The sequence below is a fragment of the Linepithema humile genome, chromosome 1 (assembly GCF_040581485.1).
Source record: "Linepithema humile isolate Giens D197 chromosome 1, Lhum_UNIL_v1.0, whole genome shotgun sequence".
NCBI classification, from domain to species: domain Eukaryota; kingdom Metazoa; phylum Arthropoda; class Insecta; order Hymenoptera; family Formicidae; genus Linepithema; species Linepithema humile.
In genome coordinates this window covers 1,374,254-1,396,356 of record NC_090128.1, presented here as the reverse complement: position 1 = coordinate 1,396,356, position 22,103 = coordinate 1,374,254, and the positions used below count along the sequence as shown (strand labels likewise).

Below are 22,103 nucleotides of genomic sequence, written 5' to 3'. Positions count from 1 at the left end.
AAATCGCGATATTTCTCGACAGCTAATTCTATACAAATAAAGAAATTTCCTTTAAAATTATCACTTACAATTTTGCGCCAAATATCAAAGGACTGTTTTTAAAATCGTAATATTTTCTTATGTTTATTTTATGTTGCAACAACATTCTACATACTCCACTAAAGCAAGCGTTTATAAAAAAGACCCTTTATACATCACGCTAAAGAAGGCGTGTATAAAAACACCCTTTCATAACACTTTTCTGAAGAGTGCATTTATGAAAAAAGGCAAGCGACGTTGGGCTTAGGGCAATAATGTACCGCATTACAAAGAGAAAGAAACTTTTGTGACTTCGCTTTATATATTCAGTCATAATTTGCAAATTTAAATATTTTATTTCTCTTCAAAGAATTATTTCGGAAAAAATGAAAAGCTATAAAAAAGAAAAATTTTTTTGAATAATTTTATTGCTTTATTTATCCGACAAACATTTTACTTTCTACGTAGTGTCAAATATTAATATTTACAGAGAATAAACATATTTGCATATGCGCTACGGTGAAGTATTACAAGTATTACATTTATCATTAGAAATGCTGGCGCGAGCAATTGCAAATAGAGATATGAAGTCTCTTAATCAAATTTGGTTTAAAACTTTTCAGCTTTATTAATGTAAACTGCGTTGAAATTGTTTTAATATAGTATTTATTAACATTTTTTTCAGAAAAATTATTACATAATTATAGATACAAGCAGGTCGTGCATTTTCAAGGGCAATTAGTTAGCGTGAAATATTATATTTAAAGTCATAGCATTTTCCCGGCGACTTTATTTTACTATTTCTCAATCTAAGAAAGTTTATGGCACCCCTAACGTGTAAATGGACAATATTTTTTATTGCTATTGTTGTGCAAAGCTCATTTGCGCGGACAAGAAAGAATAACGTGTGCGTTTTTACGAGTTTCAACTCTCCCGATGTACATTCTATCCTCAACAAGCTTGTTTACGAGTTGCTGTTAACTTACTGTCCATCACGAGTTTACGCTCCTCCTTACCGCAACGACATTATGCATTGACGAGGATTGGTCCTGTCGAAGTCAAAAATATCGTCTTGTCTGATCCCCGGCAAGGTAATAAGGGCGGATACGGTTATTGGACGTCATCCTGTAAATTGAATTGCCGGTTAGCCAAGAAAATTGCTATCCTGATGACGGAATATCAAAAGAAGTAGACAGATTCTGGTAGATGAAAATCAGGTTTTTTATTCTTACTTTTTTCTCATTCACTTTTTTCCTTTAATATAAATAGCCTCTTGCGGATATAAAAGTGGCGAAAAACATAATCGTCATTAATAAATATATTTTGCCTTCTGTTAAGCATAAATAAGAGCCACTTCAGAGATTTGTCAAGCAAACGAAAAGCTATCGAAAAATTCACTTTTCATATTATGCGCATCTTTAAACGTTCAAAAATCGGAAATCGTTAATTGAGTGGTTTTAAGAGGCCATTTATGTCGTTAAAATTGCTCGTTAACCAGTCCTGTTGGATTACCGCTTGAATTTATTCGTTATCGAATTACACGATGCCGATAAAGCCGAGCGCTACCGGAAAAGTTGCGATCACGGTGAAACGCGTTTGACCGATAACGCTTGAGGATATTAACCAATAAAGGACCCATGTGTGCCGAATGGAACGCAATCGGTGCGCATGTGCATCGAACGCTTCTTGATTTACATTATGTAGCTCCGCAGTGGCGCGGCTTGTCCGCGGTCGAAATTTCCGATAGTCGCAGGAAATCATATCGGTCTATAAGTGCCCGGTGCCAGGCATCCGTGACCTCTCGTGCATCCTTGGCGCAAGCCGCGGCGGCGGCGGCGGCGGCGGCGGCGCCCACGAGTGCATTAGGATCAATTCTTAATGCGCTTTTCCGAGCGCAACGTCTGTGGCAGTCCACTCGCGCGGATTGGCCGTGTGTTTATGAAACGGGACACGATTTCTCCAGCGGTCCCGCCGCGAAAAACAGTCGTAAATAAGGAAACGGAAAGTAACGTTTTTCCACTACCCCCAAGTGAAGATGCATTGTTCTAATATATCCTGCACGAAATGTTGGTTTCTCAATTAGAGAACGTGAGAACGCTTTAAAAAAGGCAGGATGTCTAATTGATAAAAGAGAATTATTGTTGTGAAAGTTGATCTTTTTTATCTTCCATTTGGTGTAAAAACCCATTTGTGAAAAAAATAATTAGACTGTGCCTTAATTATCGGTTTATATATAAAATAGGTCGGGAAACTCAATTATGTAAACTTGACAATTTTCCATCTATTTTTTATTTCCAATGTGCTTTTCGATTGTTTTACAGCGGCATAATTAATACACTGCTGGTGAAACCAGCATTCATTTATTCGGTTAAACTTTTCATTAAGCGTCTGCTAATGGAATCCGCGATACGAATGCAAAATTTATATTTTCTATTTAGAACGCCATTCCTTTCAATCGTGCAGTGTTTTAATAAGTGACGTCAGTGCATACATAATAATCTTCTCTAATGAAAACCTTGTACGCGGCCTGTGCGCCGAAGTTTAATATTCCCCGAGTTGACAAATTATTTGTCTGTAATAAAAAAGCAAGCAATGTGATAAATGTGAAATTTACTTTTGATTCATGAATTATTATAAATACTGCAGTTACGTGTTATATCTCTCGTGAAGATCTTAACTGCTCTAACTGCGTACCAAACTGATTAAATGATAATTTCAGCTATGTTCCCAAACAACGCCTTCCGCTCTGTCGCACAAAATTGCGGATCGCTGCACACGTATATTGCCGTAGTTACTTTTACCAAAATATATTGTGAACTTTGTTTAGTTAAATTGCAGGAAACAAATTTGCCTCTTTTCATCAATGACATGCAGCTCTTCAAATATTCTTTTCGTTAATTATAAACAATATTATTTACGATTTTATACTCACAAACATTTCGTTAAACGTAAATTCGTTACTTTCCGCACGATAGATAGCTGCGATCAATAATAAATTAAAAGGAAAATATTCCGCCCTTATCGCAAGTAGGAGGTATTCGGAAGCGTGCACGTGCTGGTGCACTAACCGTAATGTGCATTTCCGCGAAATTGAGACAAACGCTTTTACGTCGAGCCGTATGCTTTCGCCGCGTCCGTTCGCCTGTGAAGGCACTGCTTTTGCACCGATAAAAGCGAACGCTGAAATTTTTCCCGCACTACGAGGACACATTTGGTATTCTGCGTCGCGAACGCGCGAGGCCGCGGTGGATAAAATCGATCCTGATCAGACGGCTCTGAGCGCAGTCGTCTATTGTGCGGTGCACTCGGCGCGGTTGTGTTCGTTGATCGTGCAGTTGAATCGACATTGCCCGAATAAGTACTCATCCCTCTCGCGATTTATATTCCGCATTCCTTTTGCGACGTGATGCGCCATTTAGCGCGTTAGCATAATGTGACGATGAGAAACGCAATGGACATCAACAATACTTAGAATCGAATAAACGCATTTAGCAAACATTAATAATCTTAAACTATCCGTTGCAATCTTTTTTCAAGTTGCAAAACTTGAGCAGATATTAGGATCTATAATGGTATTGTGTACTACATTGGAGATATTTATTAGTATTTTAATCAATCAAACTGCTGTGTGTTATTTAATTGTGGAAATTGAATATTAATTATTTAATTACTTAAATTATTTAACCTGTTTTTATTTAATTATAGTATAACATTAATAATAACGCAGTCGAGATTGACAGATTAATAAATTTAAAAGTTTTATATGATGCGATAGACATTAAGGCGCTTACCGATACCATATTTTGCATATTAAAATTTCGGAATTTTTAATTTCTGGGCCACCATTGATACTTAATGGATTTCTTAATGGATACGCATTATTTTATCAAATAATCAAGAATAATTCACAGCAGCAATGTACAACGATTTTTATTTTTTAATGATTATCGCGCGTTAATTAATTAATTCGTCCATCATGCTGAAGCCTGTTTCCAGTCGACGATGAATTATTTTATTTGTCGTGAATAATCCAAACCACTCTAATCCTGGCTGCAGAGAATGAATGGCGTGCGGAAAATCCGCGTGAATTATTCTTTTCGAGATTTGACTTCTTCAAACTGTTTCGGGATTAGTGCGGGATTAACGGCTTGAAAATTATCGCGACAGCCATTTAGCGCATTGCACGTTTTAATTAGAAAAAACACGAGATGGAAAATATATTATTATTTGCACACAAAATATTCAAGATTCCAAATGCTTGCGTATATCTATAATTGTATGCTTGCTGCATACAGTTTAAAATTTTATTTAACTTACAAAATTCCAACATGTCATACTGATTTTGTGCTTCGTGCGACAACAATTTTCTCGGGAATTATTTCCGAGTTGGAACTCAGATGTATTACGGTGCGACGTCGGTAACGCCGCAGACGGAATTCTACTGCGAATTCTCTGTGTAATTTGTCCAGCATCAATATTTGATGCAACCACTTTGCCGGTATGGCTCGCCATTCGACGAAATTCTTGTAAACTTTTCTCGTCAATGATCTATCAATTATTACCGATCCAATACAGAGTAACGGTGATACACTGTCTGATTTTGAGCGGGACTGATCTGATTTGGTGCGTGACCGGCCTTAATGTTCGCGTGCGCATGCTGGAACTGATACATTTCATGCGAACAAGTTTGATGCGAACACAGTCGATTCACATACCGTAGAGTTGGTGAGAGACCCTTCCGAATAAATCGTCCGTCTTGGAATAAGGCGAATCACTGGAGTGAAAATCGAAACGTGACCCAGTATCATAAGAGAGTGTAAAGTGTTTCATTCGCTCCCGCATCTTTACTGCGGACTGATATTTGGCAAAATACAGCGAATATAAATATTCACATACGATCGCAAAATGAACTCCGGCGGAAATTTAAATTTAAAATCACCTCGCGATGGTTTTATGTATGACAATCTTTTACGGAATCTCTTAATTCTATCGTGAAACTGACGGGCACATAGAATTCTTTATTTTTTGTTTGCATGACTAAAATACTGCACGATATATATGCAGTATTTTTTTTAAAAATAGATAATAAATTTAGAAGAATATTTAAAATTTTGCAATTAACAGAAAAGATAGCCATTTAATGTTTTTCCAACTATTGATCAACGCATCTTAATTATTTAACAATGTTAAATTTTACTTCTCGATGATTTATATTCTTTCATTTGCGCTTTCTATCGAAAATTGAGTGTTTACTGTAAAAAAATTATCGTAAAAATAGTGTGTAGTTCTGTGCGTTATTCGGGTTTTCAACAGTTTTTAGCACTAACGATTTGTTTAATTTGCGAGCTACGTTAATTTACACCAAACAAACAGTATCCAGAGAAATTTCTAGCAGAACATTTCATGCATAATGTTTATTCTGGAATAATCGCATACACGACCACGTTCTGACGAAGTTATACGTTAAAAAACAACTTAGAAAACGTTGTGACGTCAAAAGTTATTCAGAGTACCATTAAAATTTAAATGTCGCATTTCTATATGCAGGATCCATCCGACATCATGTGTCTGCATATTTAAATGATATAAAATCGTGAAAGTTGACATGCGTTTTTATACTTTTGGGAAATTAAGTTGAGTGAGTCGTGCATTAAGTATTAGATGTGGCGAAATCGTTGACGGTCTTCTCTCACTTTATATCAAAGTTTACTAATTAGTAGTTGTAATAAACCCTGCGTGAGAGACAGTTTTAGTTTTTAGCGATATTAGGGATTTATACTAAGATGCGGCTAATAGTTGGCCGCTTTTATTGGAGCACGGCCAGCTAACCAAAAACTAAATGAGCGGTTCGCCTCTGGGAAATTAAGTGTACAGGCGGAAAAACGCGCGAAATCCACAACAACCGCAGGATACATTAGCAAAGCACCAAAGTACGCCCGTGCACATTTGTAGGAAAAATTTACGTAATATTTTTGCTCTCGCTATCATCGTTTATTAGTATTTTTTCTATAAATATTGATTGTTGTAGCAAAATAATAATGAATTTTTAGCAATGTTTGCTACATGATAATTTTCTCTTTTAATTATTTCCGGTTTTAAAAAAATAACACTTGTTTTATCACGTTAAACAAAAGATATTTCCTGCTTCGAATATTGAATAATTTTTGCCCACATATTGTTTTTATATGGATACATTATGTTTCTTCATCGTTATATATTTACGAGCACTTGTCAGCCACATAAATTTGTAATTTTATCGCGCATCATGCTAATTTATTATGGATATTTATTGCTAATTATTCATCGCAATGAATAGCTCGATTAATTGACCATTGATGATACATCGAGTGTATATTCCGTTATGTAAAATACTGCATAGCGAAGAACACGCGGAAATTATTGTCAACAGGAAACATGATGTTTCCAGGTGGTCACTCATTCTAGCACTAACTATGATCAAAGCTGCTTAACTTTGGCCATTAAACGGACTGTTCGTTGTGTTCGACGTAATACAGATACATTGCTGTTGGCAACATGTTTGGGACATCAGATTACTACTGCTTAAGTGTTGCGAGAGTATAATGTATCGACATTGTGTACAGAATATAAAGGTATCAACATTCTTAATTAATTAAGTGTACCTTTACACGTATATAATATTATTTAGTGGACAATTTTTCAAAGGACGAACGTAGGTTAAAATTTAATATCTCACGATTTAATTTTTGTTCGTTTAACAAATTAAAATATCATACAAACGAGTTCACGAAGCATTCATTACAACAGCTATGTCAATTTTTAGTCGTCAAAATTATTCAAAAATATGCAGATTTTTTGAAAAACTTATCAGTCAATAATATGCAAAAACAGCTTTTTATAAAGATTATATAATTGTTTACTCGTTCGTACATGTCCGCGCTTATCCGCGTGAATAATATACATCCATTCTCCATTCTTGCCTATCCATGCTTAAATCGCGCGAATTGAAGCGAGCACTGCGCTTCAATGTAAAACGGAATGCGTGTCTCGCGGCACTGCGGTAATTAATTCCGCGTTAGAAATATCTTCTGCACCGGAAAACTCTCGTAACCCACGCGCAAGAAATACTAAATCCTGCTTTAAACTCTTCCCATTTTGTATTCCCGCTGGTGTCATACATTCGGGAATAGCGGCGTTCTTAATTTTATATAAGAATTCGCCAGCTAGCTGCGGAAAATGAAGTAATCGTCGAACAGCAAATATTTTTTTCCTTTTATTACGCAGGTAAAGAGTTTCACGGGCTTCTTTGTTTACTTTTACAGCTACTTTATTATCAGTAAGGGAATATTCGCGTTTTGTTGAAAACATGAAATTATATAATTATTTTATTCTTTAATATAAGATAATTTTGTTTGTATAAAATAAATTAGTTTAGAATTTTCCTGACTTTATTTTTTCAAAGACTTATAACAAATAAATTTCGATATCTTTGAAATGTATGATGACCTATTTAATTTACAGCGTTGCATAACGAGCTTAAAATTTCTCGAAAATTTGCTACGAAATGTTTGAAAAATATTTCAGCCACCTGTCCATACCATCCCACGTTTCGCATCAACAATGGACCGTGGCGCGGCATAGCTCGTCATTTTTCGATTCATAACGTAAATCTTGATTAATTAATTCTTAACACGATTTTCATTTCGGAGAATTCATTTTTCATTTTTCCCTCCCGTGTGGTTTATCTGGCAAAATACGAACGATGTGTTATAAAAAATACTAATATAGCATAGTGATACTGTAGCGTTGTGGATAATTCTAATATAATATTATAACAAACATAACATACAGAGGGTTTTTGTAAATATAAAACCATATTTTGCGCTAATTAATGTTCCATTTTAAATATAATCGTGGTTTTTATTGAACGAAATTTGAAAATTTCAAGCCACATTTTGCTATAACATTATTCGGGTTATATAAATGTTTCTGTAAAATAAATAAGAATCTTTCTTCTTAATTCTTAATTGTATTGACTTTCTGTCAATATATCGATTTATCTCACTCGTCACTTTGAAGAGTTATTGCAAGGGAATGCTTTAGGGAATGAACAGGTCTTTATTTGATTGCAATCTCTAAGAAGAAGAGGTAGCAACAAGTTGGTAGTAGATCTTATATACATCTCAACTTGTCGTTTATTTTGTGAATCCAAAATTTATAAAATTATTTAATGTATTTCCAATTTTTAAAACCTCAGTTGTACTATAGATTTTAACCGCAAACTTTGGTAAGAAAATATTTTTCTTGTGTTAAACAACTTTATTAGACGAACTATTTTCTTGCAAATACATAAATAACAAATGAAATAAATAAAAAAAACCAAGAATCTTGAGAGTGTTAGAAAAATTATTGAAATTTTATGTACAAAATGTTTAATGTGCTATATGTAATTTCTGTAAATTTTAATCGAATTCTGTCGCTGTGACCTGAGAAAATAACAATTATATATAAATCATATATTGCATATGACAAATTCGAGTAAAATTTACAGAAATTACGTGTAGCACATCAAACATTTCGTACATTCATTTTTAATAATTTCTCTATATATACAGCGCAGGATAACAACTTTAATCCGATTTGCAGCTTGCAAGGCACTCTATTCTTTATTTATTATTTCAACTAAAAATCATACGTAATTCTAAATGATTCAAATCATCACTTGAAGACGTATTCATACATCGGCTTTAACACCGAGTGATTTCGAAATTACACCTTAGCATATTGCATATTGTGAACGAAGGAACGTCTATACTTAGGAACATTAGAACATCGAAGGGGCGGGAGGGGTTGAGGGGGATTAATGGAGGGCAGTGTATACTCGGCAGAGTGTTGAAGGCGGGAATAATGCGATGGAAACGAGCTTGCGACCGATAGCGAACGCAGCCGCAACACGTGAAAATGGCGTTGTTCGACCTTATCGGATCATGATTTATAGGTCCGCTCCGAAAGAGTTAATGGAGGCAAAATAGCGCGCGGGGCGCACCATGAATCCTTCCGTATCGCCGGGCGCTGTCGATGGTCCGTTCGACGGCCGGCGCGCTTGCTCTCTATCGTATGCCCGGATCTCCCTGGCTCCGAAATGTTCCCAAGGGAATGTCGTCATGGCTGGACCATTTCCAGCCGCGAGCACACGCCTGCGCCAATTAACACACCAGATCCCTTTAATTATTGCAAATATACAGTCGCTGTTTGTTACAGTATTAATTCTCTTGATCATGTAATGTGTCATTATCGCAAACTGCGAATGTAAACTATAGTATTTTGGAAGGAAACAAATAGGAAAGTGACATTGAGGTCTCTATACGTTTTGTTGTACACAGATAGTTCCGATTTTTGTCACTGTTATATTTTTATGACGCATTTATCGATTTCGACAATCTTATATTCTTAATCGTTTAATGTATCATGAGTTTTTATCTGGATATAATTAATGACAATTAAATTGTGAACAGTAAAAAGTGTACATACTTTTTCCTATGTTTCTTTAAATTAAAGTCTACATGCGTGTAAAAAAAAAAAAGAATTATTGCACATAGTATCCGAGGTAAAAGACATTAGTGTCCAAAGTAAAAGATGCGTTTTCGCAAACTCTCGCGAGTCGCGATTCACCGCACGACCAGAAAGTTTGATCATTAAACTTCTAAGCGTGGTTTACGTCCCCGCCGGTGAATTCGCACACGCGTTGATATTGGTTGCACTGCTTGCTGTTTAAACTTCAAACACACGGTTAGTTGGTTATTGCTTTTATTACTATGATTATTATTAGTAGTAGAGAGTGTTCATGAAAAGAGAAACGTAAAGTACGGTCAGATTAAACGGTTTCCTAAAAGTCGAGCAACCTTGTAAGTATGCGATATACCTTCGGAACTTGTATACTTTTTTGATATCTAATAAAATGCAATTTAATAGAAGTTGATATTTTTAATATATTTGAACTTAATACGCTATAATAAAAAAAAAAGAGAGAAAGGAATATTTTTGCGCCGTATTTGAATGGAATTAAAGTTTATTTCTGATTGTTGTAACAAACTTATTTGAACAGATCGCAAATATATGAAAGTTTTTATTCAAATAAGATTGCATTTATTTTTTATTACTAATAACTAGAAATTATGCAAATTTATTCCGCATAAAATTTTTTTATTAAAAAAGAGTGAGAAAAAAGTGAGAGTAATGTGAAAATTACATTTTTGTAAAGTGTATTACAATTGCGTCCCCACGTTAACCGCATTGCCGCACGACCGTTTCCTCGCTTATTACTTTTACCCTATATGCTAATCTCATACACGCGTGCGAAAAATACAAACAGAAGGACGTATCATATTTTTATCAGCGCCGACTTTATTATATTTTTGCCGCTCAATCTGTGCCACGTGAATGACGCGAATAACACGAGCGAGAGGTTTTTATAACCGCCAACACATGGCACGGTGGAATCGTCGGGGAAACCCAGAGCAAAATGCGGTAACGAAATAGAATCCGCAGGATGGCATGTTATCGTATTTTATGTCATTCGTATTCTCGGCTACACTTAGATGGCTTACACGGATATTTTTAGCGCCGCACGTTCCTCAAGTAGAAATTTCCATCGCTTGAATGTCATTGCTCTCGCGGCATTTGATCAATTTTCCACCACCGGTTTATCGGAAACGTACAACGCGCAAAATCAATCGTGCTGCGGCAAGGTTCGAGAAAAATAAATTTAAGGTCTGAAAGCTCGCCCGTTTTAAAAAAGACGGTGCGAAATTTCGCGAGAGTAACTTGAGGAAAACAAGCGAGGAATAAAGTTTGGACGCATAAGCGAAAAATAAAGCGATATATATAATTTATATATTTTATGTTCCATAAAGTTTGTTAAAATTCACGAAAAGTTAGCACGTAGCGTTTGTTGAAAATGAAAGTATTTAATTTTATAGAAGATAACTCTGTATATTCTCTCTATGTTCGCTCAAGCTATTTTATATGTACACCCTTCCTTGAAAGCGTCCTTTGCAACGTATGTTTGTTGATCCAATTCAAGGAATTTAACCAAATATTTCTCTTGTTTCTGTTTCAGCTGTATCGTCATACGTACGTGGCTCATTACAGAATTGTGAACCTGGAGACTCTGTAAGTAAACGAGCCGTGTCTCGACGGTGCTTGCGACAATCATATCTCAAATTTATTCCGCGATCAAGTTCGGATTTGCATTTTAATCTCGGCCCGAGCTGTAACCCGAGAAGGGGAAGTTGGAAAAGCCGGGCGTCGTCGCCGCCGTGTGCAAATTACAAACTGTGCATGAATTTAATCCTGCCGCGCCTTACCGTCATCGTCTTACCGCCTCCGTTCCGCGTTTGAGAACTTTCCTCCGCGGATTTCATCATTAACTCAGCATTTAGGAGTGGTTATATCACGATTATCGGGGTACGCCTTTTCCCGACCGCTGCGATCTCGATCTCTTCCCTCGTCGTTTTCGCCGACGAAAAGAATTTAAGGCCTAAACTTATTCGCACGATTGCACTTTTCGCAGCCGCGACATTTGCTGGTCTTGCAAAGACAATACAGATAGTGCCGCGCGTTTGCCTCTCCAAATGATTCTCCATTTTCTTTAATTTCCGGTGAGCATTTCCTTCAGCTTATCTGAAAGGATATATTCTCTCAATTGCTAAACTTCGATATTTAGTGAATTTCCGAATTAGTTTCGATGAATAGTCAATATGATTCGTTAATTTGAATTTAATATTAATTAAGGCTATCGGAGAATTAATATCAGTATGCAATTCAGCATCTCTTTTGTTAAACTTATTTGCATATTTAGCTTGATAATATATATTTATTTATTTATATGTTCGCTCAGTTTATTATTATATATATCTCGCATATGCATATTGACTAACGTTCCACATTTGCTTATTTATTTATGACAAATAAATAGGTATATGAATGCTCTGAATACAATACATTAACGTATAAAATTTTTTCAATTTTAAATTCAATTATTATAATTAGAATTTATTTACAATAATTGAAGACTGATTTATTGGACGCGATAATTGTGAGTTAATAGACTTTTAGGATTTATAGGATTTTTTTCGTTATAATCAAACTCTCCTGGCATTTAAATCATTTGCGAAACTAGGTCGCTGGTAGAACTCGCAAAATTTCGAAGACCAATTTCTCTCGTCGTGCGAAATAGCGAGGACTTTCTCGAGATTCACGGAAACAGCGTTATCCTCGTGGTAGATTTCCGTCGTTTGCACTCCTCCAAAGGAAAAGTCTGAAGTTCATTCACGCGGAATCCATGGAACTCGACCTAATCGCCAAGCTGAGAGAACGTAATTCCGCGAAATTTCGCCGTTGTGTGTGGATGCCCACGGCTTGCGCGGCAGACAAATTTTGACTTCGCCGTCGCGCTTGAGATCATCGTTCTCAAATAATCGCGGAGATCAAATCTCGCTCTGCGCTTCTGAACGGCGTTTCGCAGGCGTAAAGGGCGCACGTCGTCTTTGCATACCTATACGCGCTGTTTCGCGATTTAGCTGCATAACTACTGCAAGCGTACGTACATATATGAATCTCCTCTGCCAAGTTTGAGTTACATCGTTGGCTTTTGGAGAAGCCAAATTTTAAGAGCACAAACGAAACGAACGATCTTCATGTACAGAGCGTCTCGCGAGCATGTTGAGAGTAGAATTTCCGCTTTGATGTAATTTCACGCAAGAATGTTCATATAAACATGATCTAAAATCAAGATGATTAAGAAACTCCGCACATATTTGATTCTTAAGGAAACCGCAAAGCAATTATAACACATATCACGCTTATTATCTTGTAAATGTGTCTTTAAATTAAAAAAAAATATGTATAAACTTTTAAGCACACACACAAATTGAGCGCACGATTTGTGATGAATTTTACAGATAAATAAAATCTATTGCCTGGTTACTGCATTGCCATTTCTAATATTTTGGTACGGAAACGAAAAGATGAATATATATTCTTAGGAAAGCGAGGAATCGTCTTTGATATATCGTACATTGCATTCAATACTATGTGTCATAATCTCATGTCAATAAATAATCGTTGTTTCATATATTACGCGTGCGTTTCGACGTGAAGGAGCGATTTTTCTCGCGGAGCCGAGCGTCAAGCAAATACCAGACATTTTTTGGGGATGTGAAATACAACGCACTAGGGTGGGCGGTAAAATAAATTCCTTACGAAATTTATGCTCATCTGCATATATTTGCGGTATACGTATCCGTTCATTCGACACGAGAAAATGGACTCGTGCCAAGACGGCGCTTCATGCGCGTATAAAACGTTTCGCTTCGGAATTTTGTTTCCGCAATTGTAATATTTACATCCACACGCATCGCTGCGTATGTGTTTGGAACTTTATATTCAGTTACTTCGACTATCGCGATTAAAATTTACATGCGAGAAGGTCATTATCGTTGCTAACAACTCGACGGTGGAGGATAAAATAAAAACTTGTAGAATAACTTGGAATATATATTGAAATTTAAATGAAAAATTATTAATTACTTTATCGTTGATATTTAACATAACGTAGATCGGAGAACGTTTTCTTGTAAATTTCGCTCTTTCCACAATAGCTTATTCGCGGCAATCACGACACGAAAAACAGGCCGGGACAGTAAACCCGCTGTCGTTTTTGGCTTTCGGTGTCACGATAAAAGCTAGGAGGAGGATACACCGGTGTACTTGGGGCGACAGCAAAGGTTGGGGAACAGGAGCGAGACGGAAAAGCGGGTAAATAAGCCGCGAGTTTCCTCGCTGTGTACATATTCCGCGCTAGCCGAGGCGAGCTCTCTGCCATAAAGCGCATGAATACCGGCGTCTTTATTTATGGCTTTTCGGGAAGAAGTTTGCCGCAACGGGATGACGAGTCATCCAACGGCAACACGGCAGTCAAGTCGCGCGTACGCTTTTCATCGATTTTCCGCGGTCGGCTGGCGCGGACGGAATGCCGTAGGTCATTGCGCGAATCCAGCCGGAAAAACTGCCGTTTTTTGACGCGTAGATAGGAGCAGTCGAACGAATCGGCGCAACAGTGACAGATACATTTTTTTTTTACAAATTTGGGAACATTTCTCTTAACTTTAGAACATTATTTTTCAATTTAATTGTTTGGCGGAGTTTTACAATCTTTTTAACAATTTTTTAGACAATTTTGAAATGATGATCGTTTACCTCAACATCATCTTAAGAAGTTAAGATGATTGAGGCTTCAGTAAATTAAAAATAAAATAGCGCGTGTTATTAATAGAAACATTGATCTTACGGAATACTCCGAGATTTCGAATAATTTTCATGCGTTCTCTTTTCCACTGATATACGCGTAGTTAGATAATCATAAACGTGTTTTGCTTGTTTTATTTACAATCCCAGAAATCATCACGGAATCAATTTCAGAACGTACAGTGCGCTTTTAGTTTATATACCAGCGGTTTCCGATTTTATTGTCTAGAGTAGAGATTCTTCTTTCTCTCATTTCTGTTGTCTTGCCTTTCTTAACATTTCCTTTCTTTTCTCTTTCGAGTGTATGCATACGTATACATGCATATGCGACGGAAAACGTATTTGAGAATATATGTATGTGTTTGTGAACGCATATTGCGGCGACATAAAATAAAAGTTGCTTTTTTTTAGAGTTCGAAGAGTTCTTTTATCGACGTAGATTGAAGTTTCCATAAAAGCAAGCTTTCATCACAAGTATGAAATACTGTAATAAATACTGTTTACAATAATAAACAATTTTTAAACATTAAATTCTTGAAAATTTTTAAGAAACAACGGAAAAATGAATTTTTGATTTGTTTGGCAATTCTGTAAAGCATCTTACTTAGCAGAAGCAATTCATAAATTGAAAAATTCTAAGTATACGTTTGGAAGAACGAGTTTGGCAGGTTACAAAAGTAAATTTGGTTTTACGTAAATTACACGATCGTTTCCGCGCAATTATTTAACTCATTTATCAGTGCCGTGAGCTTCAGTGACTTTATTCATTTCTTCTTGATAATGTATTTGCCAACAGTTTTTACTGCCGAATAGATTCCGATAGTTTTCCGTACGCGGAAATGGATGTTGCGATAGTTGGCAATCTGCCACACGAAAGTCTAATCGAGACTTTAAAACTTTTATTTGAGACGCGCGGATAATGCGCTTATTTAAAATAACAATAAACAGTAGCAATATGATGAATATATAAAATTAACAACATGTTAACTATAGAAAAATAGAGCAATGCATTTACAAATTTGCGTTTTAATTTTATAGTTAAAAATTAAAATATGAAATATTTTCATTATTCAAAATTTTATGACACGAAAGCAGATATTTATGACTGTAAAAAATTATGTCACACCTAGAAAAAGCAATTAAAATTGTGTGTATATTTATAAAGCCTTTTGCTTTGTTATTTAAGTAAACAAGTAGCCAAAATGCTTTTAATCGATTTACATTATCTACACATTGTAGAATTTCTACGATGATATTTTTACGACGTACGAAAACAAAAATCAACTTTCCTTAATCGGCTTTTTTTAAGTCTTTTGTGCACAGTTTCTACCTAATCGTGCACGAACGCGAAAGTCTTTAATCTTGGCAAAAATTAAGGCGATCAAGGCTTGCACTTTAATTTACGAGGAAATTGTAAAACTAGAAATAAAAATATCTATTTGATTGTTTCTTCTTTAAATTTATCTGAAATGCGATTAAAATTTTGAAGGAAAATAGGACATAAATTAAGAAAATTAAAAGAAAATAATATAATGCGCATATGTAAACATGTAACAAGACGGTAATGTAATAACGTAGAGAAAATATATTTCAACAATTAGTTCCACAATAGTCTTTGTGGTACTGAAAGCATCAACAATATGATTTCCTAAACGTAATATTATCAAAATGCAGAAATGGCGTGCTCCCTAGTGCATCTATTTTGAGCTTAATAATTACATTTCTCAATCGCAATTGTAATTATTCCCAGAGTAATTATTCGCCGCTTTATTTGATTATTCCCTGGCCGATAATAATCCCCAACCATTGTTTAAGTTTCGAACCTTTGACGAAGAATTTGCGGCTCGTATTACATTTCTCTGACCAAAGCCACGTAACAATACGGCGTCGTAGTTATGCGAGACTACGTTTCTAGGTTGTCTAGTAGTTTCAAACTAGAATCTCTGTGCGCGCGCGCCTAAAATAATACAGAGTTACGGCATTGTTCAACCGGGACACGGTGACGTCATTGTTGGTTGCTACGATCGGTCACGAATGCTAAACAATAACACGAACGTGTTCCGATGCTCTGATATTCTCCCCTGTATCCTCCGCTATCTGTTTCAACTCATAAATCCTTCAAAATTTTAACACTGCCTTGATCACGTATTTATTTTTGCAATCGCGGATTTGTTCGACCAAAACCGAACGACTTTGCGAGATAAGCTTATAAAAAAAAAAAAAAAAAAATTATTATTCTGCGTGTGCATATTTTTCGCGTTTCGCATTTTCTCCTTATTTCGTAAATAATAGATATTTTTTTTCCTGGAAACAAACTCGCAGAAAGTCACTGTGTTTCATTCGACGAATGGTACATTAGCGAGATCGAAAGATGCAAAATAGATATAGGGCTTACTTTTTAAGTTGAAAATATATTCTCCGCTATCTCTGAAATTCATTTTTCTCTTTTTGTAATTTTGTCACTTAAGCCATAAAAAATGCAGATACTCGCAGCGCAACATTTTCTTTGCGACCATCTATCTCTGAAAGCACAACGTCCTTCGAGATACTGACTGATGAACTTTTTATTTACCGTCGGAAACACGAAGTAGGAAATGCGAAAAAGCGGCAAGCGCACGAATTGCTTTTTTCCCGCGGGACGTAAAAACCTGAGTGGTCGATCCTGCAAAGTGCACGAAAAATAATTACGGCAACCGTGGTAATTATTTCACCGCATTAACAAGCACACAATATAATTGTGTTGCAGAACGGAGACGATATTGGCGGGGAACGAGTCGACGCCGTTGCAGCTCGCAACCTGGGCGCCACGTGGCAATGCCCTCGTCTACGTATATCAGAATAATATCTACTACCGACCGGAGGCGGAGGTGGCTAATGACTATCAAATAACCGATACAGGAGTATTTGGAATTATCTACAACGGAGTGCCGGACTGGGTGTACGAAGGTGAGTAATCTTATATGATCTTTAATCACACAATTATTTAACAAATTATCTTTTTAATTGAATAAAGCGAAAAGTCCCTGGAATAGCGTGGACTATCGCTAATCTACTCTTTGATGTTGAAATCTTTTTTTTTTTCGATTAAAATGTAATACACCAAAACCGGATGTAAAAGAGATGACGAGATTGAAACCAGATGAAAGACACAAGTCTATCTAAGCGCTTTATCTTCCGTACAAATTTCGCGAAAAGCCGATATATCCACTTTCCGTGATCCATTTTTTTGTGACCGAACTGAGCCACAAAAGACTATCTCGATTTATTGTGCTCATGCATGTATGGCAACGATTCAGCGAGTCACGCAATATTTTTCATTTATCCCTTTGAGAGATCTGTTTCTACGCAACATACAATAACACCCGTCCGACTGTAAAAATATTTTATTTATTTTTTATGAAACATCCGGTTAAAGCGGAACTGGTACTTTAGAATATGGCATACGCCAAAGAACGGATATTGTCCGTTTTACAATTTCATTTTAATTTAAATACATGAAATTGGAGGAAGATATTTTTCTTGGTTAAGTTCTCTTTTCTTCTTGTGCTATAAAAAAATTAATTCACTACTAAAGACTAGTTACACATTCAAATTAATATTATAATGAGCTTCCTAAAGAAAGAAAATCTTTTTTTATAATTGGATTCTACACGCACATTATTTTTTCTTTTGTCAATAGTTTTGTTTCAACTAAATTTAATTTAGGAAATTGAATTAAGATATTTTAAAAAATTATTGCTTTTACAATAATTATATTGCTAATTTTTGTCTGGCATTTTTTATAGAATCAGTTTTAAAAAATTAGATATTTATGGAACTATGTATCATTGATCCTGCTATAAAATTTTTGCTAAAATTGAATCGAAAATTAGTTGTTTAAAATATTGGAAGATTTATCAATCAGCTTTGCATTTCGCGCGAAAGTAATGTAACGCAACACGAAAAAGATGCCGTACATTCATCATTGTAATTCACGTAGATGCGCTTCGGGGATTTGCTGTCCGCGTTTGCATATTTCTGAGCCTTCGTCAGCTATGCTCTTTTTCCACCCTTGCCTTGTCTTTTTGGATGTCATATCTTGTTTTACCGCGCGCAGACAACGGCGAATTCACAGATGAAGCGCATAAAAATTCATCACTACTAATCAAGAAAGTAAGTCCACGAACGACATGAGAAAAACACTGACTGTTATTGTCACTTCTGGTAAATGTAGCTTCTATATTTGAATAATATAATATACGTCACGATAAATACGTACGTATTCGCGGCGATAGTAAGCTCGGCATTCCACGCGAAAACATATTACAAATAAATAACTGCTTTCGATTATTTTAGTGACACGAAGATACTTGTTGCTAATTCAATTGAGATTTTAAGACCGTATCATATTTTTAGAATTATTTGTAGAAACACAATTTTTAGAAATCAGAAGAACTTTGCAAAATTAAAATAGTTTTGTTTTACTAACAATTGAAGAGCTTTAATAATTAAACTCTGGTCAACAACATGTCATAGATTATACATTGCAATAAAAAGATAAAATCTCTGTGTCGGCAACAGTGAGCGGATGAATGGCGATTGTTATTATTCTATTCTTTTTTTTTTTGACAAATCCACATAAAAATACTCGCGGCGATGAAAAACCGTGCTTAGTATAGCAAAATTGAGGACGACGGACGGATCAACGATGCGTGCCCATATTTAAAGCGATAAACGCGGCAAATTGTTCAGATTCATAACGCCCGTGCTATTGACAGCTGGGCAAAGCAGCTGCCGCCATTGAAAAGGACGGAAAAAGCCGGGGCATGATTTAAAATGCAGAATCACGCCGGGCTTTTATATGTATATCCAAACCGATCGCTTCGCAAGGCCAGCGGTGTCCTTCTGCACACTGACCGACGCGAGAGATCCATATCTCGGTGAGGTTACCATATTTATTCCCGCATTTCCGCGTACAATCATTGCATTGAAATTTGTCAACGTCGAACATTTTTTAGTTGTCCATCTGCTTTATCATTTTCAACACGTCCAGTGGCGTGGCAAATCATCCCTGTCCCTGTTAAAATTTTTGTACCAAATTTTTTTCTTTTTCCTTGGCTTATTTCGATTTAGTATTTTTCAAGTAAAATATAATATCACAAATATGAAAAAAAAATATAGATGAATTGTTGTTAAAAGAATCATGTAAAGAGATTTTGCAATTTTTTCTTGCACTGGATAAATAAAAATAGGTAAATAAAAAATGTAGGGATTACAATTGTGTGGCTTCTCCTAAAATCTAGATCAGTTTTGCGGAATTATTAACATTATGATAGAGCCGCGCATTTGGAGTTCTCGCTCTTGAAATCTTTGTCCGATCGGTCGATGACCATGCCAAATAATTAAATCGCGCCGCCAGCGTGCGTTCTATGATTGATCTCTCTACAAGTCCCAACGGATAGATGATAGAAATTGTTTACGTATCTCTGTTGTTGATTTATTGCGAAAGTTACGAGCGAATCGCGTCGTTCGCCGGGCGAATGCATGCCCAACGCTCGGCTCGTTTTGTTTTCGCCACCGGAAGTGGCGCTACAAATGTGCGAGAATCGAAATGGATTCTACGGGGAACTGATAACTTCATGATATATCTACACGCAGATGCGATATCAAAGGGACTGAAACGACACTGGTCCTCGATTTTCAGAGTGCAGGAATTTTGCGACCGTCGTAGTTAATAATGAGAATTCAACATGAACATAGCTCGCTTTTGAGTCGCACACATTTTAAAATTGCACGAATGAGGACGCTCGCTTAAAGCAAATATGATTCACGTAAAATTGAACGAAATTCGTCGGCGACATTATATATTTAAGATGTCCAGGACGTTTAATAAACCAATGTTTAATATTATGTTAACAATAATTAACAATCTAAATATATACGAAGGAAGAACGGATAGAAAGACTTTGTAGATTAAAAACGGATATTATTGCGAGACTCATATTTACGCTTGTTAGCTTAATATCCTTTTTAGAGTTCCGCTTACAGTTTGAAATTTATACACCGCGCATGAGTCTTTCTCTTTTCTCAAGCATGAGCTTAAACCTAACAGTATTCGACTTACGCTTTATGCATTCACAAAGGTACATTCGAATTGCATCAACAAAAACCTTAGTCAAAAGTTTCATTATTCACGAGCTTTGACTGTGCAGCTGTGCTTCGTCTCGTCAAACGTGAAAAAGCGCGATGAATAACTGACTGATGCTTAAATTTTATTTTATTCTTTTATTTATTTTTATATTTATTTATTTTATGAAGCAAGCCAGAAAGCGTTGCATGAATAACTTTCAATTTTATAAAGTTTCTGTATTTATTTTTTTTTTTCTAAACTTGTGACCTATTTTTATCTTTCAATGAAGATATTGTGTATGTTTGCGTATGAAGCTCCGTATTACACACAAACAAATATACATGACATACACGGTATTGCACGCATTGTAGATATTGAATAACTACATTAATAATGACTGTTGTTGGAAGACTGCACACTAGGAAAAAAAATTGTGTTAACAGTATTTTGTCAATAAATTGTGTCAACAGTATTCTTAACAAAATTTAGAATAACTGAATAGATTTGGTTGGGCATATTTCAAATATATTTTTATCATTTTCAAATATTTTTTAGTGTGTAAGAATAGTATTTTTATACTACAAGTATGTTGAATTTGACGAGATTTAATGAATCTTTTAATGAGGTTCTTATTTCATCATATTGAATTATGCGAATTATTTGAAAAATCGGCATATATCGTAGTAAATAAATTTCCTCACAAAGAACGACGACATCATTCTTTGTGCATAATCGTGTGACTAACACGCGAGTGCCGCTGACGTGTGCGCTTGTGTTTAAATATTTCGTCGATATCTCCGAGTATTGGTGAATGTCGTAATGCTCCGGAAATGCTATCGCGGACATCCATGTTTGTGAATGCGTTTGAATGCATACGCGCCGTACGTGTTCGTAGCGCGAGCTGACAAACTGCCGACTACGTTATCGGGCGTTAAATCCATTACGAATGGTGATGATTAATTAATACGACGATGATAATTAATTAGCGAATCATCTACACATGGCACAAATTAAAGGCTGCGTCAAAAACAGAACTTTGACTTGAGCTTTGAATATGAAAGGAAAATCACATTAGAAGAATATATTCTACGAGCATATTACGCGAATAATTTTTGTCAATTAAATTATGGTACGTATCGTAGTTTTGACATATTTTATAAAGCTTTTAGAAAACTTTATCTGAGATATTGAGAAATATTTTATAGAAGAGATTTATCTTGAAGAAACGTTTTATTAATAAAATTACAAGACTATATAATGAGCTTTATTAGCGTTTTATAACGTTTTGTTTATCTATAATGGGAGTAATCGTGCACTGGTAACCTCAGTTATTACACCGTAAGAAATCGATTCGCAATAACCGCAGGCAATGCGAAATCGTTCCGTCTTGTGTATAGCGCGCGCTCCGTCGTTCACGATTCTGCACAGTCGAACAGCCGCGAAAAAGTCGTCGATAAAGTGTCAAACCGCCACTCGAGGCATGCCAAGAACTTCTCAACAGTCTGTATTTTGTTCCCGTCAGTTGAGGGCTTCGCTGACGACATACGTGTATCCAGCTCTTACTATATAGCTATGGGATTTTCTTAGGTGAGAATTTGGTATATGGACTGACTTACGTGTGTTAGAGATTTTTATTCGAACAGCCAGAAAAATTCACCGCGAGAATAACACGTCGTAAAAAATCGAAGTC

General features: G+C 35.8%; 1 protein-coding gene across 14 annotated transcripts in view; it reads left to right on the top strand.

Moving 5' to 3' along the window:
- ome (dipeptidyl peptidase 4 omega) overlaps positions 1–22,103 on the top strand; it is a 304,004-nt gene that overhangs the window by 243,995 nt on the left and 37,906 nt on the right. For all 14 annotated transcript variants that reach the window (XM_067348239.1, XM_067348241.1, XM_067348240.1 and 11 more), the window contains 2 exons: positions 11,117–11,169; positions 17,051–17,250. In XM_067348239.1, coding sequence (XP_067204340.1) covers positions 11,117–11,169; positions 17,051–17,250 — 253 coding nt within the window. The remainder of the gene's footprint in view (positions 1–11,116; positions 11,170–17,050; positions 17,251–22,103) is intronic.